The 18,820-nt window shown below is 40.3% G+C and overlaps 1 protein-coding gene across 2 annotated transcripts in view; it reads left to right on the top strand.

Moving 5' to 3' along the window:
* Positions 1-18,820, top strand: part of NOX3 (NADPH oxidase 3) — a 53,497-nt gene that overhangs the window by 10,981 nt on the left and 23,696 nt on the right. Inside the window, exons 2-7 of one of the 2 annotated variants that reach the window (XM_074580476.1) lie at positions 121-216; positions 422-532; positions 2,375-2,459; positions 11,128-11,273; positions 14,382-14,563; positions 17,294-17,423. In XM_074580476.1, coding sequence (XP_074436577.1) covers positions 121-216; positions 422-532; positions 2,375-2,459; positions 11,128-11,273; positions 14,382-14,563; positions 17,294-17,423 — 750 coding nt within the window. The remainder of the gene's footprint in view (positions 1-120; positions 217-421; positions 533-2,374; positions 2,460-11,127; positions 11,274-14,381; positions 14,564-17,293; positions 17,424-18,820) is intronic. The other variant, XM_074580475.1, reaches the window with a different exon arrangement.

Here is an 18,820-nt window from a genome sequence, read left to right as displayed (position 1 = left end):
GCATTGCACACTGATTTTGAAGTATCTCTCAGACACTTTTAAAACTATAACCATAACCACTTTTAGACGCATTAAAAAATACTGTAAGTATCACTAAACTGTAACCTGTCTGCTTTGTAGCTGGTGTGGTTGGGACTGAATTTCTATTTGTTTATTGATACCTTCCACTGGTACGAAGACGAAGATGCTTACATTTATACACGCATTATGCTGGGAGTAAGTACGAGTTTGATTGTTAAAGAGCTCCACAAGAAGAATGTATGCATAGTCTGATTTTATTTACATCCTCCGTAATAATATTCTTGATGCTTCAACAGTAATTTTCCCATATGAGAGTTTTATGTTAATATAGTCTTTTCTTTCTTTTGCTTTTCCTATACCAAGCTTGTAATTTAATTTCTTTATACTATTATATGCACAGTCAACCCTGGCTTGGGCAAGAGCTTCTGCAACGTGCCTTAATTTTAACTGCATGCTAATCCTGTTACCAGTCAGTAGAAACCTTATTTCATTCTTAAGAGGAGCAAGCATTGTAAGTACCATTTCTCCAATAGCCATATTATCCTCCCTTTTTTATTTCCATAGTTTAGCAGTATTATCCATATCAAACATTTTCCAAGGAATTTTAATTTTTGATAGAGAAGTCTGTACACTATTGCTTAGTTATTAACATTTAAATTGTCGTTATTCATGACTGAAGGGAAACAAATGGCTTGTTTAATGCAGTGCTCTGAATGCAACACTGATTTTGGCAGCCGCTGCATAGCATGGTGTCATGAAGTGAAAAGTGAGGAGCTACAAAAAGCGGACGTAATAATGCAACTTGGCCAAATGGAGAAAATACATATCCATCATGTGTATTCTGTGTAGCTGCAAAGTGAAAATTGGAGAGAGAAAATGTACAGATAGATAAAAGTGTCACAAAGACAATAAGGAACACGTTTAAAACCTTCTGTGTGAGTGGCCACCATTCAGGTCTTCCTTTCTTGTAAACATGTGTTTTTGGAATGGAGTGGTCATCTGCTCAGAGGCATTTACATTAACCTCAGCATCACGCATAGGAAGTATTTAAAGCTTTAGCTCTACTAGCTATAGCTTCAACTCGCAGTGAATTATTACAGTCAGAGCAATTCCAATACCACATGTTTGGGTAAAAAATCACTGATCACTTCATGACTCCAAGAACAACAGGAATTTAGAAGTCGTAATACTAATTCATTTTATTGTAAGCTGGTTCTTATTTCAGTTCTGCCTGTTTTTTTCCTTCAGAGTTTGAGTTGAATTTCCAGCAGTCTTTAGGCTGGGAATCAACACTGGTTTATAATTTTTGAGTCCAGGACCTGAGCATTTAAGAAAAAAAAAAAAAAAAAAAGAAGTTGTGTTGGATTTCTGAATCAGTTTGTGAATTAACATAAAATATTTGCATGCCCACTTAGATGCTGAGTAAGAACTCAGAGAACTGGGACTCTTCTTACAGATAATCAATATTTTGCTCTTCTGGACAATATTCTGCTCTTGAGGAGCGTGGTACAAAGCAACTTGACCGGCTCCAGCACGATCAGCACAGGGCTGGATCCAGTGACTCTCCGAGGAGGTGCTGTGTCTTAGCATTGTACCCCACGGTGTTCCAGAGTTTTGGAAGATTTATTAGCTGGGAAACAACGTGGAGAAATGCCAGGATCTTTGGCATGGCACTCTGCCAGGTCAAGCAAGCAATCCAGACACCCAAAACACCGTTCGGAGACTGAATTAGGTCCGCGAGGGCTGTCCAGGCTCCAGCAGAGTGTGTTAGCTTTGGCTGATGGCCCCAGGCTGGCTCCCAGCAGGCAGAGGCGCCCAGCTGGCCGTCAGCGCACCACCGTCCAGCGCTTCCAATAATGGGGAGACGGCTCAGTAACACATAAGCGTGCAGCCACCTGAGGTCTAGACAGCCTCCCCCTCCTGGGGTGCGCATTTCATGGAAGCTGCGAAAATGTTTTCATTGCAAGCTGGCCTTGCCAGAGGTTCAGCTGTGTTCATGCAGCTGAACCTAAGCTTGCGAAGCGGCAGTGGCCCAGCCTGGTGTCCTTATACCAGCAAATCAGTTAATCACCAGCCCAGAAAAAACACTCACAAATCACAGCTAAATGTAGCAGAGTTTTACCAAACCTGGTTTTGAGCCCCCACATAGGCTGAATAGCATAAGAAACCCTGGAGGGTCACTACGCCAAAAACAGTTACCTGAACCCCAACGTTAAGGCTAACCCACAACTTGCACTGAATTCCTTCAACATTCCATTTTTAAATGTATTGAATGCCTCTCTTCTCCTCTCCAAAATGCGAGCTGTAAATAGTAATAGGAATGATGTAAAACAAGGTCTGGTTTTTCACCAAGTGCTGTGGAGGAGCACTGAGGAGACAGCTTGACAAAAGCATCGCATTTCACAAGATGGTTGCCTGTGGAATAGCTGTAAATGCAAGTAAGCTTTATTTTTATTTTCATTTTTTCTTCTTTGCCTTTGAACTGTTTTGAATTTCACAGTCATTCTGTCTAATGCTGTAATCCCCATCAGCTCTGAGACGTGCTATTTTAGTGCAATCATTTGGTGACTGCGGCTTTAAATAGGAGTAGGAGTCCCATCTGATTAACCACTTGTAACCTTTTTTCCTTGAGAAAAGTTTGACTGTTAAAATAAATAGTTTAATTTGTTAGTTAAGTTTGAATGTTAAAATAAACTTTCAACCTGAATAGTAACCATACTAAAATATAAAATATATAAAATATAAAATATAAAATATAAAATAAATAGCTGCCATTTAGTTAATGTGACCAACTTGTGTGCTCTTAACATTTAGTGTAAATAACTTTCATTAAATCCCTGAGAGTAGATGTTTGGGGAAATGACAGAGCATTACAATCTGATTTCCTAAGGAAATGGTGCTTACGAGTCACACTGCTCGTCTGTCCACCACTACATCTTCTTCAATAATTTTTCCACCAGGTAATAAATTTAATCTGAATTTGAGATAAGAAGCTGTCTCAAAAACATTAAATTCCTAAATTTTTTTTTTTAAATAGGTGATGGGTACAGGGAACTAATGGCATCCTCGAGGGAATAACTGCATCCTGAGATGAAATGTTATCTGTTCTGCTGGTCCTAGTAACTCACTGAGCTATAGGTGTTCATTCGCTTGGCTGGGAAAAAGACATGGCACCTTCCTGTCCCCAACTTGGTAAAGGACCCGGAGAAGACTAAAGCTTGTAGGAAATCAGAGGACAGAGGAGACAATGTGAGGAAGAGGGATGTGCAAAGAAGGAAGGGGGACATAAGCACAAGGAGGAGCACTGATGAGGAAGGACATAAGCAGATAGAGATGGAGAGGTATCTGGGGCAGAGAGCTCTCTTAGAAAATGTGAAGGAGACCACAGGAGTTAATCAGGGTTATTTGCAAGCATAAGACCTTGCAGGGTAACAGTTCTGTCCCCAGGCTGTCAGGCTGGATCCTGGTCCCAATATTTTTTTCAGTCTACACGCTTTTGCGTGTATAGGCTGTTAGTGTCCCCACGCAGTGAGACAAGAATATGAAGTCAGGATTGCCATCAGGAATCAATAGCTAAAATTTGTCCCTTGTATGTAGTGGTAGAGAACTCAGAGGGGAAGGCTGGGGGATGAGAACATGCATCTTATAGTGTATTATGATGATTTACTTATCTGTCACATCCATTCATTTATCAGAGTTCAGTTTCAGTATAAAGCAGATTCCTACATAACGCAACATTGCTTCTCTAATTAACAAATCAACCCAAGAATGTAAATTAACCAACTTCCACTTGGTGTATAATTTGTCATGCCCCAAAAAGAAAGCAAAACTGCACAGTCAAACCTTTTACGTGTTTGGTTTTCACATTCATATAAAAATGTTTGCTAGTGCATTAAGAAGGACAGTTTGGGACGTGCAATTCTTATCAGAAAAGTGATTACTTTATGGCTTCAGTAATTCCAAGGAAAAAGGCACAGGAGCTGATAGGAAATGACAGAAAGCACCATTATTTAATTCTGTCACTCTCTAGGGAGAAAATAAGGGTTCATTGTTAGGTTGTTATTTGGGTTGTTTTTTTTTTCCAGGCTATGAAATGGACAAACGGTCGATGAGATATTTGAGGAAGAAAATAAAATACAGGGAAGTCTAATGAACAAAACATGAAAACTTATGAACTCATGCTTCCCTAACAGACAATTAGAAACAGCTATCATATTTGGGAAAACACTACATCACTGTATAGTCAGATTTGTGTAAAGAATGGCCAGAAACTCAGTTGCCTGAATTAAATTTCCAACACATAAAAAACCCCACAATCTACACATATCTTGTGACAGAAAAGCGATGCTTCAGAGTAGAGAGGTACCCACAAGTATATTGAGACTCTTTTTATGGAATCTAACAGTGTTAAAATGATGCGTAAATAGATGCCATTTCCCTCTCAATTGATACATTATTTATCCAAGTACTATATTGCCTTTTGTTACACAAAAACATAGTCCACTCCTATTAGTCTACTGCAATTTAGTAATTCCTAGTTAAATGAATGTTCTCCCCTTTATGATCAATAGCCTAAATGTGGCAGCAAGAATTTAAACCAATTTGCAGATCAGATCAGTAAGCTTAGCCTCGCAATATAGAATTGTTGACTCCCTTATTTTAAAAGTAACATGTATTCATCTCAGCTTGCCAGGTGGTGTTATTCCAGCATATTTATTTAATAGCGTGCTAAAAATAGTCAGTGCAGCATTAGTATTGTCTGGCTTCTAACAGGCCGCCAGCTCAGCTGAGGTGCGCATGGCCTTGGAAAAAGTACATCTGTACCTTTAATTTTTCATCAGCTCTAATACAAATTCAAGAGCAGGCTTTAATTGGTCAGGTCATAAAGGGATATAATTAGAGACTAGTGGAAGAGGGAAGTTGGAGGAAAGAGAGAGAGTAAACAATGCTATCTATAATCAAGGGCATCATTGAAAATTCAGTAAAGGGAATTCTGCTTAGTTTGGCTTCCTGCATTCTGCATGCCTGTCTGTGATAAGAGCTGTCTGGGAGTTATTCACCCACTAATAAATCTTCCTTATAGACCTGTAACTCTGCTAGAATAAAATCATAGTTTCATGCACTCTGTTTGATCAGTGCAAATCATTCTATGCTTTCTAATGCAAAAGAGACTTTTCAGTTGAGAGGCGGTTGTCTGAAACCTAAAGATATCTACAAGAGACAGTAAATAATGTTTTGTACAACTCCTCTCTCTTACCCTAATATGAGGGTATGTTTTTACCCTCATAAGAGAGTATATTCTAAAGTGGGGAGTGTTGGGGGGGATAGGTTTTGGGGGTTTTTTACTTTGGCATATGGTGCACATTTTGAAGAGCAAACTGCTTCTTGTGATGTTTTTATGTTTGCAGAAAAGTTATATAGATATATTGTTCCAAAAGTCTTTCGAATGATGATATGAATAAAGCTTAAGCAACTAAGGGCAAGTAGGGGAAGGACAGTGAGGTTCTTTGTAGTTACGCTATTTGAAATGGTGGTTCCTTCTCCTTAAAAATTACAGTGGCGCAATTTTCTTTAAAAACATGCAAAATGCAGACAGACGGATCGTGATGCCAGGTGTGTTTGGCTTCTGCCAAGCATTGAGAAATCTGTAGCTACAAATACCAGAACACCTTTCTATTTTCAAGCACATTTTGGTAGTGGTGGCTATGTGAAGGGCTTTGGTGATGTGAGTAACATTTTTGTGTAAGCGATGAAGTTTTCAGGGAAGCAGATGCTTGTCTTCAAAAGAGGTTTAGCTGATATCTCAGTGTTGTACTTCCAGAAATTGCAAAAAATCAAATTTCCATTAAACTGCATTTTTTTTTCAGTGAGATTGTTTAAATCCAGACTTAGTGCAAGTCCTAGGCAGGGAACTACATTAAATTAAAGATTATAAGCTTCCAGCTAGGATAGAAAATTGTCCAAGTCATGTTCTTCTTTGATGTTTATAACCAGTCTAAAAAAAACCAGATCCAATGCAAGTATGTGTGTGGTCACTGTTGTTGTAATTTTTACATAACCTGCGCATTTTTAGTCCACAAAGACAGCATGAAGCTGAATTAAGTTTCTGCGTAACTAGAAAAGGCGCAAGGCAGTGGGTGGCAAAACAACTCAGGCTTGGTCGCGGACAGAATTCCCCATGCCTGGGTCAGCTGCTCGCAAAGCCGTGCTCTTCACTGTGGGCAGAAAGGCCAGGATTCGACCCTTGGATTTTAACATGATGGGTTGGTTAACCAAAACGTTTAACCGCTAGCAGCAAGCTCCAATTTGATTATTATCCTGTACAGGCATCCAGAAAGAGAGAGAGTGAAATCTTGTCCTCAGATAAACACATGCAATTTGTGTTTAGTTCAATGAGAGTTGTGCATGCTTCACTGAAGGCACAATTGGCTGAATAAGACTAGCTAAATCGACCAGACTTTCAAGATAATTTAATTACATCTCTTTGTATTTAAGAATATGTACAGTAAACATCATGCTCTAATAGCAACCCTTTTCCTCCCTCCCTTCTTCCAATAAAACCTTTTATTTGATCTCAGAGGTGGACTAGATAGAACATCTCCGGGTCAAATACAAACTAATGTATGTTAAGTGCTTCAGAGGTTCCAGATGTTGTTTAAAACAACAGTCAAAATCCTTCAGTCTGCATGAACAGTTATAAAAAAGAACTTTGTTTAAAAGATTGCATGATTTATTCCATACTTTATATTTGGTCATGCAGAATGAGGAAAAAATTGAACTGAAAATCCTGAGAGGTAGTACCTTAAACTTTGCCCTCACGGTTAACTTATCTATGTGGTGCAGGGAAAAAACCCACAACAGTTATAAGCTCAGATCTCAGAAATCTGCATATTAATTTTGGAATTGCTTAGTAAATTCTATACACTGCAGATGCAAAGGACCTTCAGAAAATGCACTTTAGGGATGTAAAAGATTTTCGCTAATGGCAATGTATCCAGTGCCAGACTTTTTAGTCTGTTACAACCATTGTACATTAAATGAACCACACTGAAAATGGAATTAGATCTTTGCATTACTCTTACCATCCAGCTATAATTCACTTTTAGATTGCATCATTTTTTCCTAGCAGCACACAAAAAACCATGAGAAGTATTAATCTAATAACACTCTAGGCAATATTTAAGATCATGGGAGGCTCAGGTAAACCAACATATTCAGCACATCATTAGTTTGAATGTTAATATTTTCCAGTGTATCATTATGCTCCGTACGTTAACAGCTACCACAGAATAGCTTGCAGAAAAGACCTCTCCTGTTCATTCTGGAAGTCTTCCACACTTGTAATATCCTCTACCTGTTAGATGAAAGCTGGAAGGAGTGTCACCCAAAAGGGAAGATGTGGTAAATCCCAAAGAATCCCAAAGAGGGTATGATGATGTTTCCATTGACAGTAACACAGTAAAGCAGAACAATACGCAGATGGACAAACTGGTGTTCTCTGGTAGCCTGCAGGAAAATTCTTATTAAGTTAAGCTGCAGAAAGTGGATCTCTTCTTCCAGGGAAAAGTTGCAACATGATTACCCTTCATTAAACCTTAGGACTGACACCTTCTTGGGAAGCTATGTCTACTCAATCCACAGTTTTTTTCTGTTCAAGATTGCAAATACTCTGTTATGAAATGTGGACCTCTGCCTGGAAGAAACTACCACCTCATTTCATTCTCAACACTCAGCATATACCAGATAGCACTAGGTTTTCTGTCGCTGCTGGCATGACTGGAATTTGTACAAATCATGTACAATCCTGCACTTTGAGAAAAGTGCAAGATTTCATAGCCTTCTAAACAACAGAAACGTCACCATGTCAGATGAAGTTTTTGCAATCTGCAGAAAAATCTATGTGTTTTGAAGGTGAAAGAGAGAAAGTGTGTTATGCTCTGAACACAGATTCGAACAGCCCCCTCTAATGTTGCTATTTTAAGTGAGCAAGGATAGTCCCAAATTTGCAGTTTATATGCTGCAGGGAGCCCTTGGTAAAACAACACTATGGATCACAACTGTATGAAACTCACCTGGTCCCAAGGCTATGGTGACTATTACATCATATTGGAGTTACAAAGAGCATGCTGCAGGTAGGGGCAAGAGGCCCAAGAACCATTACTGATTGCACCAGTAATCACTAGCAGATGCCAAGATATAAATGGTCAGTAGAAGTCCACTCAGATTCATTGTCAGGGCTTTCCATCCATCCTTTGAAAGTTTTCTCTCCTCTTTCCCTCAGTCCGGTACCAGACTACACGTAACTCCACAACCTACCGCAGACAGTGTCCATTACCCCACGCTCCCGTGCTCCAAGTGAGCTCTTTCAGATGTCAGAGAAATCAGGTCCTCATCAAGCAATGACTTGGTTCCCTTCCAGCTGGATCCGATAACATCCTTACCAGGCCAAAACATCTGTTCTGAAAGGAGCCCCTTGTAGAAACAGCTCCCCCTCCTTCCCACTCAGCACTTAAAAGTGCTGTTACACTTAAATACATAAACGGTGTTTATATACTGCTTATACATCAGTTGTACGCTGGGGAACAGATTGCCACAGCCCCCACACAGCTGCCACCTAAACCCTGCAGCTCAGAGCCTCTCAGCCTTTGGGGTTTTGACAGTCTGAATCCACACATCTCACTCCACTCGCTGCTTGTGGTCTTGTGCAACTTTCCTTCCAGTGTCCCAGCGCTGCCGAGGTGCTGGGAGCACCCTCTCATGCGCAGGCTCCAGGGAGCCTCTCCTGTCTGATGTTGGCCACGTTGTTTCACATGCAGCACCTAATCCATAACAACGTCCGCAGGACATGCCGGGTCACTGAGTCCAATACCCTCTAATGCTCACAGTCACGTCATGTATGCTATTTCATAAAATGACCAACCTTCAGCTGAAAGCTGCTTAGATTGCTTGATCCCATTATCCCATTTATTGAAAGGTTATTTGAGAGTCTCATTCCTTTGATGGCTTGAATCTGTCTTCTAATTTCCAGGCTCATTTTATCTCTGGGCAGTTCATACCCATTTGGATTCAGTCTCCATTCTGCGGACGCTACTCCAGCTTGTATAAATAATTTATTAATCATTGGGCCAAAGATTCAGAAAAAATGGGAGCTTGATTTTGCATTTTGGGTGCTCAGGATATTCACTTGGGATGCCTGTGTCAATAAATATTTGATTATTTTTATTAAGGGTTTCATCAGGAGACTGCTCACAAGAGAAAAACCATTCAGCCCAGTGACTAGGACATGTGATTCGATTTAAAGCCCTACTTTAAATTTAATGTAACAAGGATTTTAAAATAGGTCTTTCATCTCCCAGTGAGTATCTAAGCATGGGGCAATGAGGTGAAGTAGGTGTTAGGGAGTGGTGGTGGGAAGTCCCTAAGCTAACATTATATTTTGAACAAAGTGCAACCCGACAGTCAACCAACCACAGCACATCTACTGCTCTAGAAGGATCACCTCAGAAGAACAGAGTGAAAATAACCTCTCTCCAGCTGATGATGGGAAGAGTACAATCTTCTACCTTTTTGCAGTGGCTATTTCCATGTTCAGCATCCTACCTTAACTCGTATTCCCATGCCCACAGCTCTCCCCAGGTGCTGCAGAGGAGCTGGACTCCAGCATGCAGAGTGAGGGAGCTCACTAAGTGGATAGGCACCTAAAAGACTTAGCAATTCCAAAGTCCTTATGCATTTAATCTTGTGTTTTCATCTATGATTACAAAGGGCCTAGCACAGTAAAACATTACTTCTGTGCAAACAGTTGCAATTAAAAAAAGAAATAAAAAAGAAGAGAGAGGAAAGAAGAAAAAAGGAAGAAGAAAGAGGAAAGGAAGAAAAGAGAAGAGAAGAGAAGAGAAGAGAAGAGAAGAGAAGAGAAGAGAAGAGAAGAGAAGAGAAGAGAAAAAAATAAAAATTAAAAGAAACAAAAGGAAAAAAAGGAAGAAAAAAGCAAAAGGAAAAAAGAATCTTCTTTTGAGAGAATATTTTTCAGGGAAGCAGATCATATTTAGTTTACTACAAATACTGCCTTTTAGAAAGGGTTTTTAAATGGTCAGGGACAGGAACAGATAAACACTGAAGGAGAGATGATAACGGGAAGCTAATTGCAAAAACTAGAAATAGCATATCCTAATAGCTCTACTGTAAGCATATAATTGTTTTTCATTGTCATTTTTTCATCCTTTGGCATTTAAGATTTTGCATTAATTACAACTTTCCTGTAATGGATTTGAGAATCTCTCATATTGAATATTGAAACTCTGCACCTAGCATGATTACAGCTTTATCTATGTTAGCCAATAGTAAAACAAGTCCTTCCTTTTTCCCTCTTTTGAAATTGTCATCTTTCCACTCAGGAAAAGGATTACAAGGGAGTTCTTACTTCACTCTAAGGCATTTTTCTAAACTGACCATTTCATATACCTTTTGGGAGCAGGCCAGAAGTAGAGGTGATATATCATGCCCAGGATAAATCGTATCTAACGCTGTGATTCAGATTTCTCCCTTAAAATCATATTTCCTGTGGCTTACACGGGATCCACCTGCGTAAAATAATGCTATAGCTACTAAACGGGGGGACAGACAGGATGCATCTTATTTGGGACAGATTTTGGATGCATCTCTTAAATATCCCTAGTGCAAGTTGCGAACCGATTTATGCCTAAAATGGACAAGTTAGTGTCTTGCCTAGCAGTATTAGACCACGGCACATCCTAGTATATTAATAAAAAATTCTAATCAGTTTACCTCATTTTGAACCATTTAAAATCACAGGCAACCCCTTTTAGATCATCTCTCAAGAGGTCCTCCTTTGATGACACTGAAGACTGCAGGGCACTTCGCTGTAAACATGGGAGCTGACCCTGGAGCTGTCCCTCTCCTCTATAATGTGAAGCAGTTGCTTCAATAAAATTTTCCTTTTATTGTCAACTTAATCCATGCAAAGCTCTCAACTTATGCCCAAGCTTCTCAAATTGTTTGTAGTGTGCTTAATGAAGTTCCTTCTGGCACTGTGGACACGTGCAAATGTGTCTGTAATTTCACACCACTCTTTCTCTCATGCAGCCATCCATATAGTTGCCCACTTTATCAACATCGAGCGGTATCATACCAGCCAGTTGAAGGAAGCTGGGGCGTTACGGAATAAACTTTCTGGCCTTGGCAAGAGCCCAAATGAAAGCTACTTGAACCCAATCAGGACCTATGAAACGGTAAGCTGTCACTTTTTGGTTTTCCTCATCTAAAAAGTTTTCCTCTGTGGATTCTATTGTCGGTAAAACTGTATTTCAAAGCCTTTTAACCAGAGCGAGAAGGTGCTGCCAAAGGTTAACCTCAATTTCAGATGAAAACACTTACTCAGAGCTGCAATTTTCAGGTTACTAAGCTCAAAGAAATGTCTACAGTATTTTAATTAGTTTGTCAGGAGACAGCTGAGGGGGGAGGAGGATAAGGAGTGTTGTGAATAGTAGACAATGAAATGAACCTGCAAAGAGCTTAAAATTAAGCTAAACCAAACTACCAATACATGGAACAAATACAACTTCTTTCCAGAAAAACAAAACAAAACAAAACAAAACCAAAACAAAAACCCAACAGCAATAACACTTAACAATATTTCTTTCACAGTTGCTATTTGTCTCTCCCCGTGGTCGTGCAGTACCTTCCCAATCTGAGGGCTGATTTTGCCCTGTTACATGTCGAGTGTGGCTGCCCAGGGGGGAGCACGTGCAAAACTACCCGCGGGCTTCCTGCGTACAGGAAGCAGCGCACGGGGAAGGGGCACTGCTGCGCGCTCTCCAGAGCCAAGCAGGACTATGGGTATCTCAGCCATGCAAATAAATGGTTTTGCTTGCTTTGGGGGAAAAAGGTGCCTCCTGTCCACTTCCTTGGCTATCACGCAACAGTGTTGTAAGCTCTTCCTTACAATACTCATACCATAAAGGAAAAATGACCCTTTCTGCAAGGTGTGCACGTAAAATGTGCAAAAGTTAATCAGCTTCTTCCTTATTCCATTACGCTATATATCACATTTTTGTTGTATGTTTGCTTTTGTATATTGTTATATACTCCAGGGTTGAAATGGCCCTGGTGCGACTCCCACACACACTGTTCCTGCTCTTTAGAAAATTCCCACACAGCCAGCATGCAATAAAGACTGCTGGAACACCATGGAGTAGGGCTCTTCTTATCAGTGGTGTGCTCCACTGAAACAAGAAACCAAGTGAGGCGATGCCTGGACAACAAGCAGTAGGATTCAATAGTGCTTTCCAGTTACAAGGCATTTTGTCCTGCTTTTTCTCAGTTCCTTTCCAGTTTACATAGTATGATTTTTGCATCTTTCAAAACAAACAAGCAAACAGTTCTCAAGTTTGAAGAAAATCAAGCACATTAATGGTCTCAGTGGTATGAATACAAAAGTCTTGATGTTAGTGTTGATGAAGCAGTCGGGTCCATCCGAAGAGGACAGCAAGCCAAGGGCTCAGCTGCAGTGTCTTTCAGCACACCCAGTGCCCGCTCTCACCGCATGCACGTGAGATGTTCCCCAGGAACAGAACCAAGCTCACAGCTCTCAATGAGATCCTACCATCTTTCAGCACGCATTTTTTTCTCTCCTCACTCAGCCATGGTGATATAATTGGGAAGTAGGCCTCTAATTAACATTAAGATCCTATATACCCTTGAGAAGGAAGGCTAGCATTTTTTGAGATCCTTTGCCATATTTCTCACAGTAATGTGCCCCACAATTACCTTCCAATTTACAGCCTAGATTTTACTCTAACAACTAATATTTATATTTCTTTTATCGCCCACTTGTGTCTCAGTAGCTACACTCAGAATTAATAAATTATGAAGGAAAGCAAATAAAAGATTGCTTCTAACTTCAGAGAAGAAAGTTCTGAAAGAAACAATTCAGGCTTTCTTTTCAGTTTCATCCTACCCCTGTAGTAGCAATGTACTAAGTGTCTTTGACATTTTTCCTTGTTTCATCTCAACATTCAAACTAGCCACTGTAGTGGAAATGTTGAAAATATCACCTAGATCAATCCTGTTAATATGTAATAGGATCTGAACACACTCTTCACAGGCACCAATTTGAAAAAGTACTGTGTGCTGTCAAGTGTGAACATTTGAAAGAATGATTTTACTGTAAAAAGTGACTGTAAAAATGGCATTGTGGAATTTTATCACCTCTAGGATTTCCATATCAAATGAGTGCACTTTACAAGTACAATATAGGGCTTTTTTCCTCCTAGTGTATTAAGCTGTAGAACCAACTCAGGATCCAGAAGGCATGCTGAGTTACTCCATTCCTGCGCATCAGCACCAGCAAAACAGATATATATGCTTTGCAGGCCAAATGGGGACTTCATTTACACTCTGCTGGCATATTTAGATAGAGCCTCATCTTGCGTGTGAAATTTTTACTGCTGTTCTTCACAAATTGCACTTTATAACTGAGATCAGCCTCTGACTGTTGTGTTCAAAATACATCTTCATTCTCACTTCAGTTTATTTTGGTGGGTTTAGACAGATGTAACGGACCTGTGCTGATGTCTGTGAGTCATGAACAAGAAGGAACACATCCTAGCCTGGCATATTAATGTTTCATCATGGACAAGCATAAAAATGTAAACATAAATATGTCTTTTAAAAAATAAACCCAAGTATTATCCAATCTATCTCCAGGTAAATGTAAGGAACAGCTAAATGAGATATGCTTTTTAGGTAAATGAAAGCATGCCATTTTTATACACGATTTCAGGGCTGCTAAAAACCCACAAACTTTGAAGCAAAATAAGCATAAAAAAGCCCTACACCTTTATGATGGCAGGTGTCTTAGCACCTCACTTTATCGCCCTCACATGAATAAGCTGGTTTCTAGTGCTGTTTTGCTTATTCCATCTCTAGGTTTAATCTTCTAATTTCTCTAACCATTCTCCTTTTTTTTCCTGAGACATTTTTACATGAGCAAAATAGATAAAAGTACTAATGAAACTGTCTAATTTCCTCCTTTCTATTCCTGAAACAAGTAAGTGGCAGCAAACATTTACACATCTGTCTGGGACAAGCCTGAGTGGAAATAGAGCAGAGGGTCGTTTTTCCATGCTCTTCTGTAGTAAAATGGAGGCGTGCCCTGCCTTGTGCCCTGCCTCCGTGTCTTGTTCTGTTTTTTTTCCTATGCTGGAAATATATCTTAGATTTTGGTGTCATATGTAATAGCAGCAACAATAACAATAGCAACAGAAGTGTAATAAAAATAACAATTATAGCAGCAATAACTACTAATACTGATATTGGATACTGTATTCTTATTCCAGAACACAACAGGAGAGGTACTAACCACCGTAGCTGGAATAACTGGAGTTGTGATAACTGTGGCTTTAATTCTGATCATGACTTCATCCACTGAGCTGATCAGAAGGTCATGCTATGAGTTGTTCTGGTATACACATCACCTCTTTGTGGTTTTCTTCATTGGTTTAATAACCCATGGTATGGGGTAAGTGTCTGCATAAGCTACATGGGGTATATGTACACAGTTAAAATGAAACATGATTGAAATCTATAATCCTGTGCTTTTCTATTAACAAACTGCTGGGATCCTTGCTTGGAGACAGAATGCAAACTGAAAGCATTTTGAAATTAAAACACACCACTTTTCTGAGGATTAAAAGTGTGTTTTAGTTCTTTCAACCACTCTTCTACCATCTTACAACCTGTATCTTATCAATGCATCAGTCTGAATGAACTTTCACCCCTGGGAACTGAGGGCATTACAGATTAGGAATCAAACCTTTGTGGGTTCAAATTAATGAAGGATCGACCTTATGCTCATAGCTCTTGTAAGGCATTTTGCAAGAGACCTTGTCCAACCTTGACAAGCATGTCAGCTACCCTATGGTGGATGTGCCTGTACTCATGCTCCTCTGCACACATAAATGTAAAGCAGTACTGACCTCCTTTCTCTGTGGGGAAAAGAACCCCAAATTTCCTCACCATAGAGAAATACTGTGCAGTAGCTGTAGGCACTATATTACAAACCAGGTTTAAATGACTACAGTAACAAACAACTCCAGTTCATGACTAGCCCAGTCAGGTGGCTTTTATGGTGAGGGATGACTCTCAGGTTGCTGATTGTCTCCCTGTTCCTCAGCACAAGAGGAAGGTCCATCCTCTTGGTACAGGGCTCTGGTTCTTACATTGAGGGACAGCAGAGTCAGGGGAGCCTCCCTGAGAAGCTCACAGGTTGATAAATCCCCCGTCGATGCAGAGTGACCACTGACATCTTCTGCTTCTTCTCCCTTGTGTGTTTTCCCCCATATCCTTTTCTCATTTCTTTGCAATAGTGTAATGTGAATCTACAGTGATGCATCTACATTCACATTTTAATCTGGATAGGGAGTGCAGTTTTGAGGTAAATCTCATGGTCCTCCTCACCTCCTAGGTCTGGCTTATACCATGGCACAATCCCTGGACTGCATAACACGGTGTTTTGGGATGAAAACACACTGACAGGAACCCAGCTCTGTGTGCCAAGCGCTAACAAGTGACCCATTCACAGGACCAAAACAGACCTAGTCCTAAGCCCTGGGTAGCCCTCAAACGTGTTCAGTGCCAGGCCCTCGGCAAAGACTGCTGTGCTCCGTAGATGTTTTCCTGCTGACTATCTAGCGTACACACGGCCTCAGGCTGTAGTAAAGCTTTTCGGATTTGAAGACAAGAGTCACTTGGTGTTATCATAATACCCTTTTTATGTCTGTGTCGTAAAACATTCAGATGGCATCGCCCACCACTAAAGTACGTAGAGATTGCTACTCTTGGACACAGAGGAACTTCCACAGCGGTGCATGCGTGTGCCTGTTCTCTGGAGGTACATGGCATCACCACGGGGCAGGGAACAGGCCGGTACAATGTTTTGTGGTGTGTTACTTTTCCCACTCCTTTCCTTGCAATTTGAGAGCTGCCACATTCAGTTTGGCTTTGAATGTTCCTGAAATTGGCCCAATTAATTAGTCCCAAGTTTCAGAGGCACAGCTGCAAATGCTGTAAACTGTATCCTGGCCTGATTAAAATGGCCCCCTCCCCTCTCTCTCTAGCAAATTTTTTTGAATCCAATTCCAGACAACTGTATCGAACCCTTTAAACCTTCAGCTTTGTAAGCTCCCTCCGCCTAGCCAGCTGATCGGCAGTCCTCAGCAAGAGACGTCCACGAAAAGGGGACACTTATTTAACAGCCCTATCAACAGCACTCGGTGAGGGCGCTGCTTGCTGCGGGCCGGGAGTGCACTGCAGCAGAGCACCTCCCTCCGCCCCCAGCACATCCCCACCGCGACCCCATTTAAGAAAAGGAGTCAAACCCCAAGGTTTCATCCTCTTCCCATCCCTTCCTCCTTCCCAGATGACTGAACAGAACTCACTCAAGCCTACCTCCTTTTCTGTCTTTCTGTCTGAACTGGTGGCAGACGATGACACTGCCATGTAAAAGGCATCAACACTTATCTCCTATGTCTCTTCTTAGACTAGTGGGCAGGGCAAGATAATGTTGTAGAGCCAAAGTAAGCATGGAATGGAAAATTTGGAGAAACAATATGAAACAAACAGGGTTTCCCCATAAAAATCTTCCTTCTCTACCCATAATCAACACCAGCTGAAACCCATTAAACTGAACAGTCAGGATTGATATGTTTGGGAAAATTCACATCATTAACACTCTCAGAAGTAAAGAAGCTAGAATTTAATATGTTTAGAGAGTATACGTCTAATTAAAGTCCTCCAACTTTACTTGCAGCTTTAAAAAATGCATTTAGAAAGCAGCAAAGGAAAGAGAAGTCTGTCACTATTAAATTTTATTATTTTTCCAAACAATACCAGATGCTTATATACAGAGGAGGTCAAAGTGTCCGCTGCAAAGAACTTGGAAATCATTCTAATTTTGCCACAAACAGCAAAATGTACATTTTCTATGCAAGGACTCTCCACACTTCAGCTGCATTGATGTATACCAACACTATAACACACTTCTTGCATCAGGTCAAAAAGTCATGGCAAAGCTAAAGGAAAGGTAATTTGAACAGGAGAGCAGAACAAGGTTGAAATGGCCAGTTCTTGAACTTTCAGTTCTTGAACTTTCAGTTATCTCTGAATCTGCATTCAACTAGTAGTGCAAAACCTACAGATCCACAGAAATCTTGCAAAGAATCATATCACTGATGAACATTTTTGGTTTAAGTCAGCTTGTCCGAGGTCAGACGCCTCAGAGTCTGCTGCTTCACAATGTGACTTACTGTAAAGATCACTACTTGGAATGGGAGAACGCCACTCAGTGCCCTTTGCCGCAGTTTTCCGGCAACAAACCTGTGGTAAGAGTGATTATTGTCTTCTGTTTTTAACTTAATGTCCTTCCTTCGGAGGCCAAATATCTTAGGGAGCAGGGGGCTGGAGTGTATGTTAGTGACTGGTGCTTACTGTTATGTTTAGAGAGTAGTGTTACGCTTCTGTTCTACGATCTCTCCCTGTGCATTAAGATAGTGATCCCGACATCCTCTATAATCAGCATAGACAGGTACAGATGAAGCGTGATGTGTAAAATTTTGGTATTAATAAAAAAAAGTATTTCTGGAAGATCCTTTAGTTAGGTAACACTCCCTTTGAAGGGTATGGATTTCAGAATTGTACTCTAAATCTGTTGTGTACATTTACTTTTAAGTATTCAGTCTCACCAATATCCTTGATATGTTCATTGCATAAACATAGACTCCAAGCGAAAACCTTATGAGGCTAGAGATACAGAAAATACAATTGAACAATAAAGCTAGGGATGCAAATTAATATTATTATTTTAACTAATAGTACTTTAATATGGATAGTCTAAATACCAAGGGAGAATAAGTTAGAGATAAAATTATGTCCTTGCTTTGGGCCACATCCTTCATATCGTCCAGCCTTGATGTCTTAAGTTAGGTAAAAGGGAGAGAATTTTAAACAATGAATTATGAAAGGGAAAGGCGAAACGCAGGAAAAATGTCCCACGGAAGGGTGGGTTTGCTGCAACAAGATTGCAAATCCACAGGGGGTAATTAAGTAGCAGACTTGTACAGTATGTCAGATGTCTAGCATCCAAACAAAATCATTTAACATTTACAGCTCAAGATTTAGCTTGCTCATATGCAAGTTTTTGTTGTTTCTTCCAAAAAGAGAAAACATACCAAAGGAAATCTTATAGTAAAGGAGAAAAATTAGCATTCAGTGTCTTGTAGCTCTTTTAATGGCTGACATAGATTTTTCTTAAACTAAACTATTGTTAGCCACTCTCCAACCCGCATATTAATGAGAAAATGAATGCCTCTCTAAAAATTTCAGCTACAATGTCGCCATAAAAATCAATACATGGCTACGCACCATGAATACAGACACAAGCTTGCTTCCAACAGCATGTCTTGACATTCATTATCATAAAGCTAACTGGAGAGAACTTCCACTTCTCTGTGTTAAACCTATTTTGCCACACTTTCCTGCATACCCAAGGCCATACTTGCAAAGGCACATTACTTTAAATGAATTGTGATAATACCATATGGCATATAGATCATCTATAAGAACAGTGCTTTGCTGGATGGGTAACGTGCTATGGTGTGATACCTGCTAGACACCGCAGTTAGCACAAATTCATTCAGAGGCTAAAAAGCCGTGGCGACACTTGCGCAGCACTGGCAGGGGCCGGTGCAGATGGGACTGAGCAGGGAGGGGACAGCCTTGT

This window comes from Larus michahellis, chromosome 3 (genome assembly GCF_964199755.1).
Source record: "Larus michahellis chromosome 3, bLarMic1.1, whole genome shotgun sequence".
Classification (NCBI taxonomy): domain Eukaryota; kingdom Metazoa; phylum Chordata; class Aves; order Charadriiformes; family Laridae; genus Larus; species Larus michahellis.
This window is presented reverse-complemented; position numbering and strand designations above follow the sequence as displayed.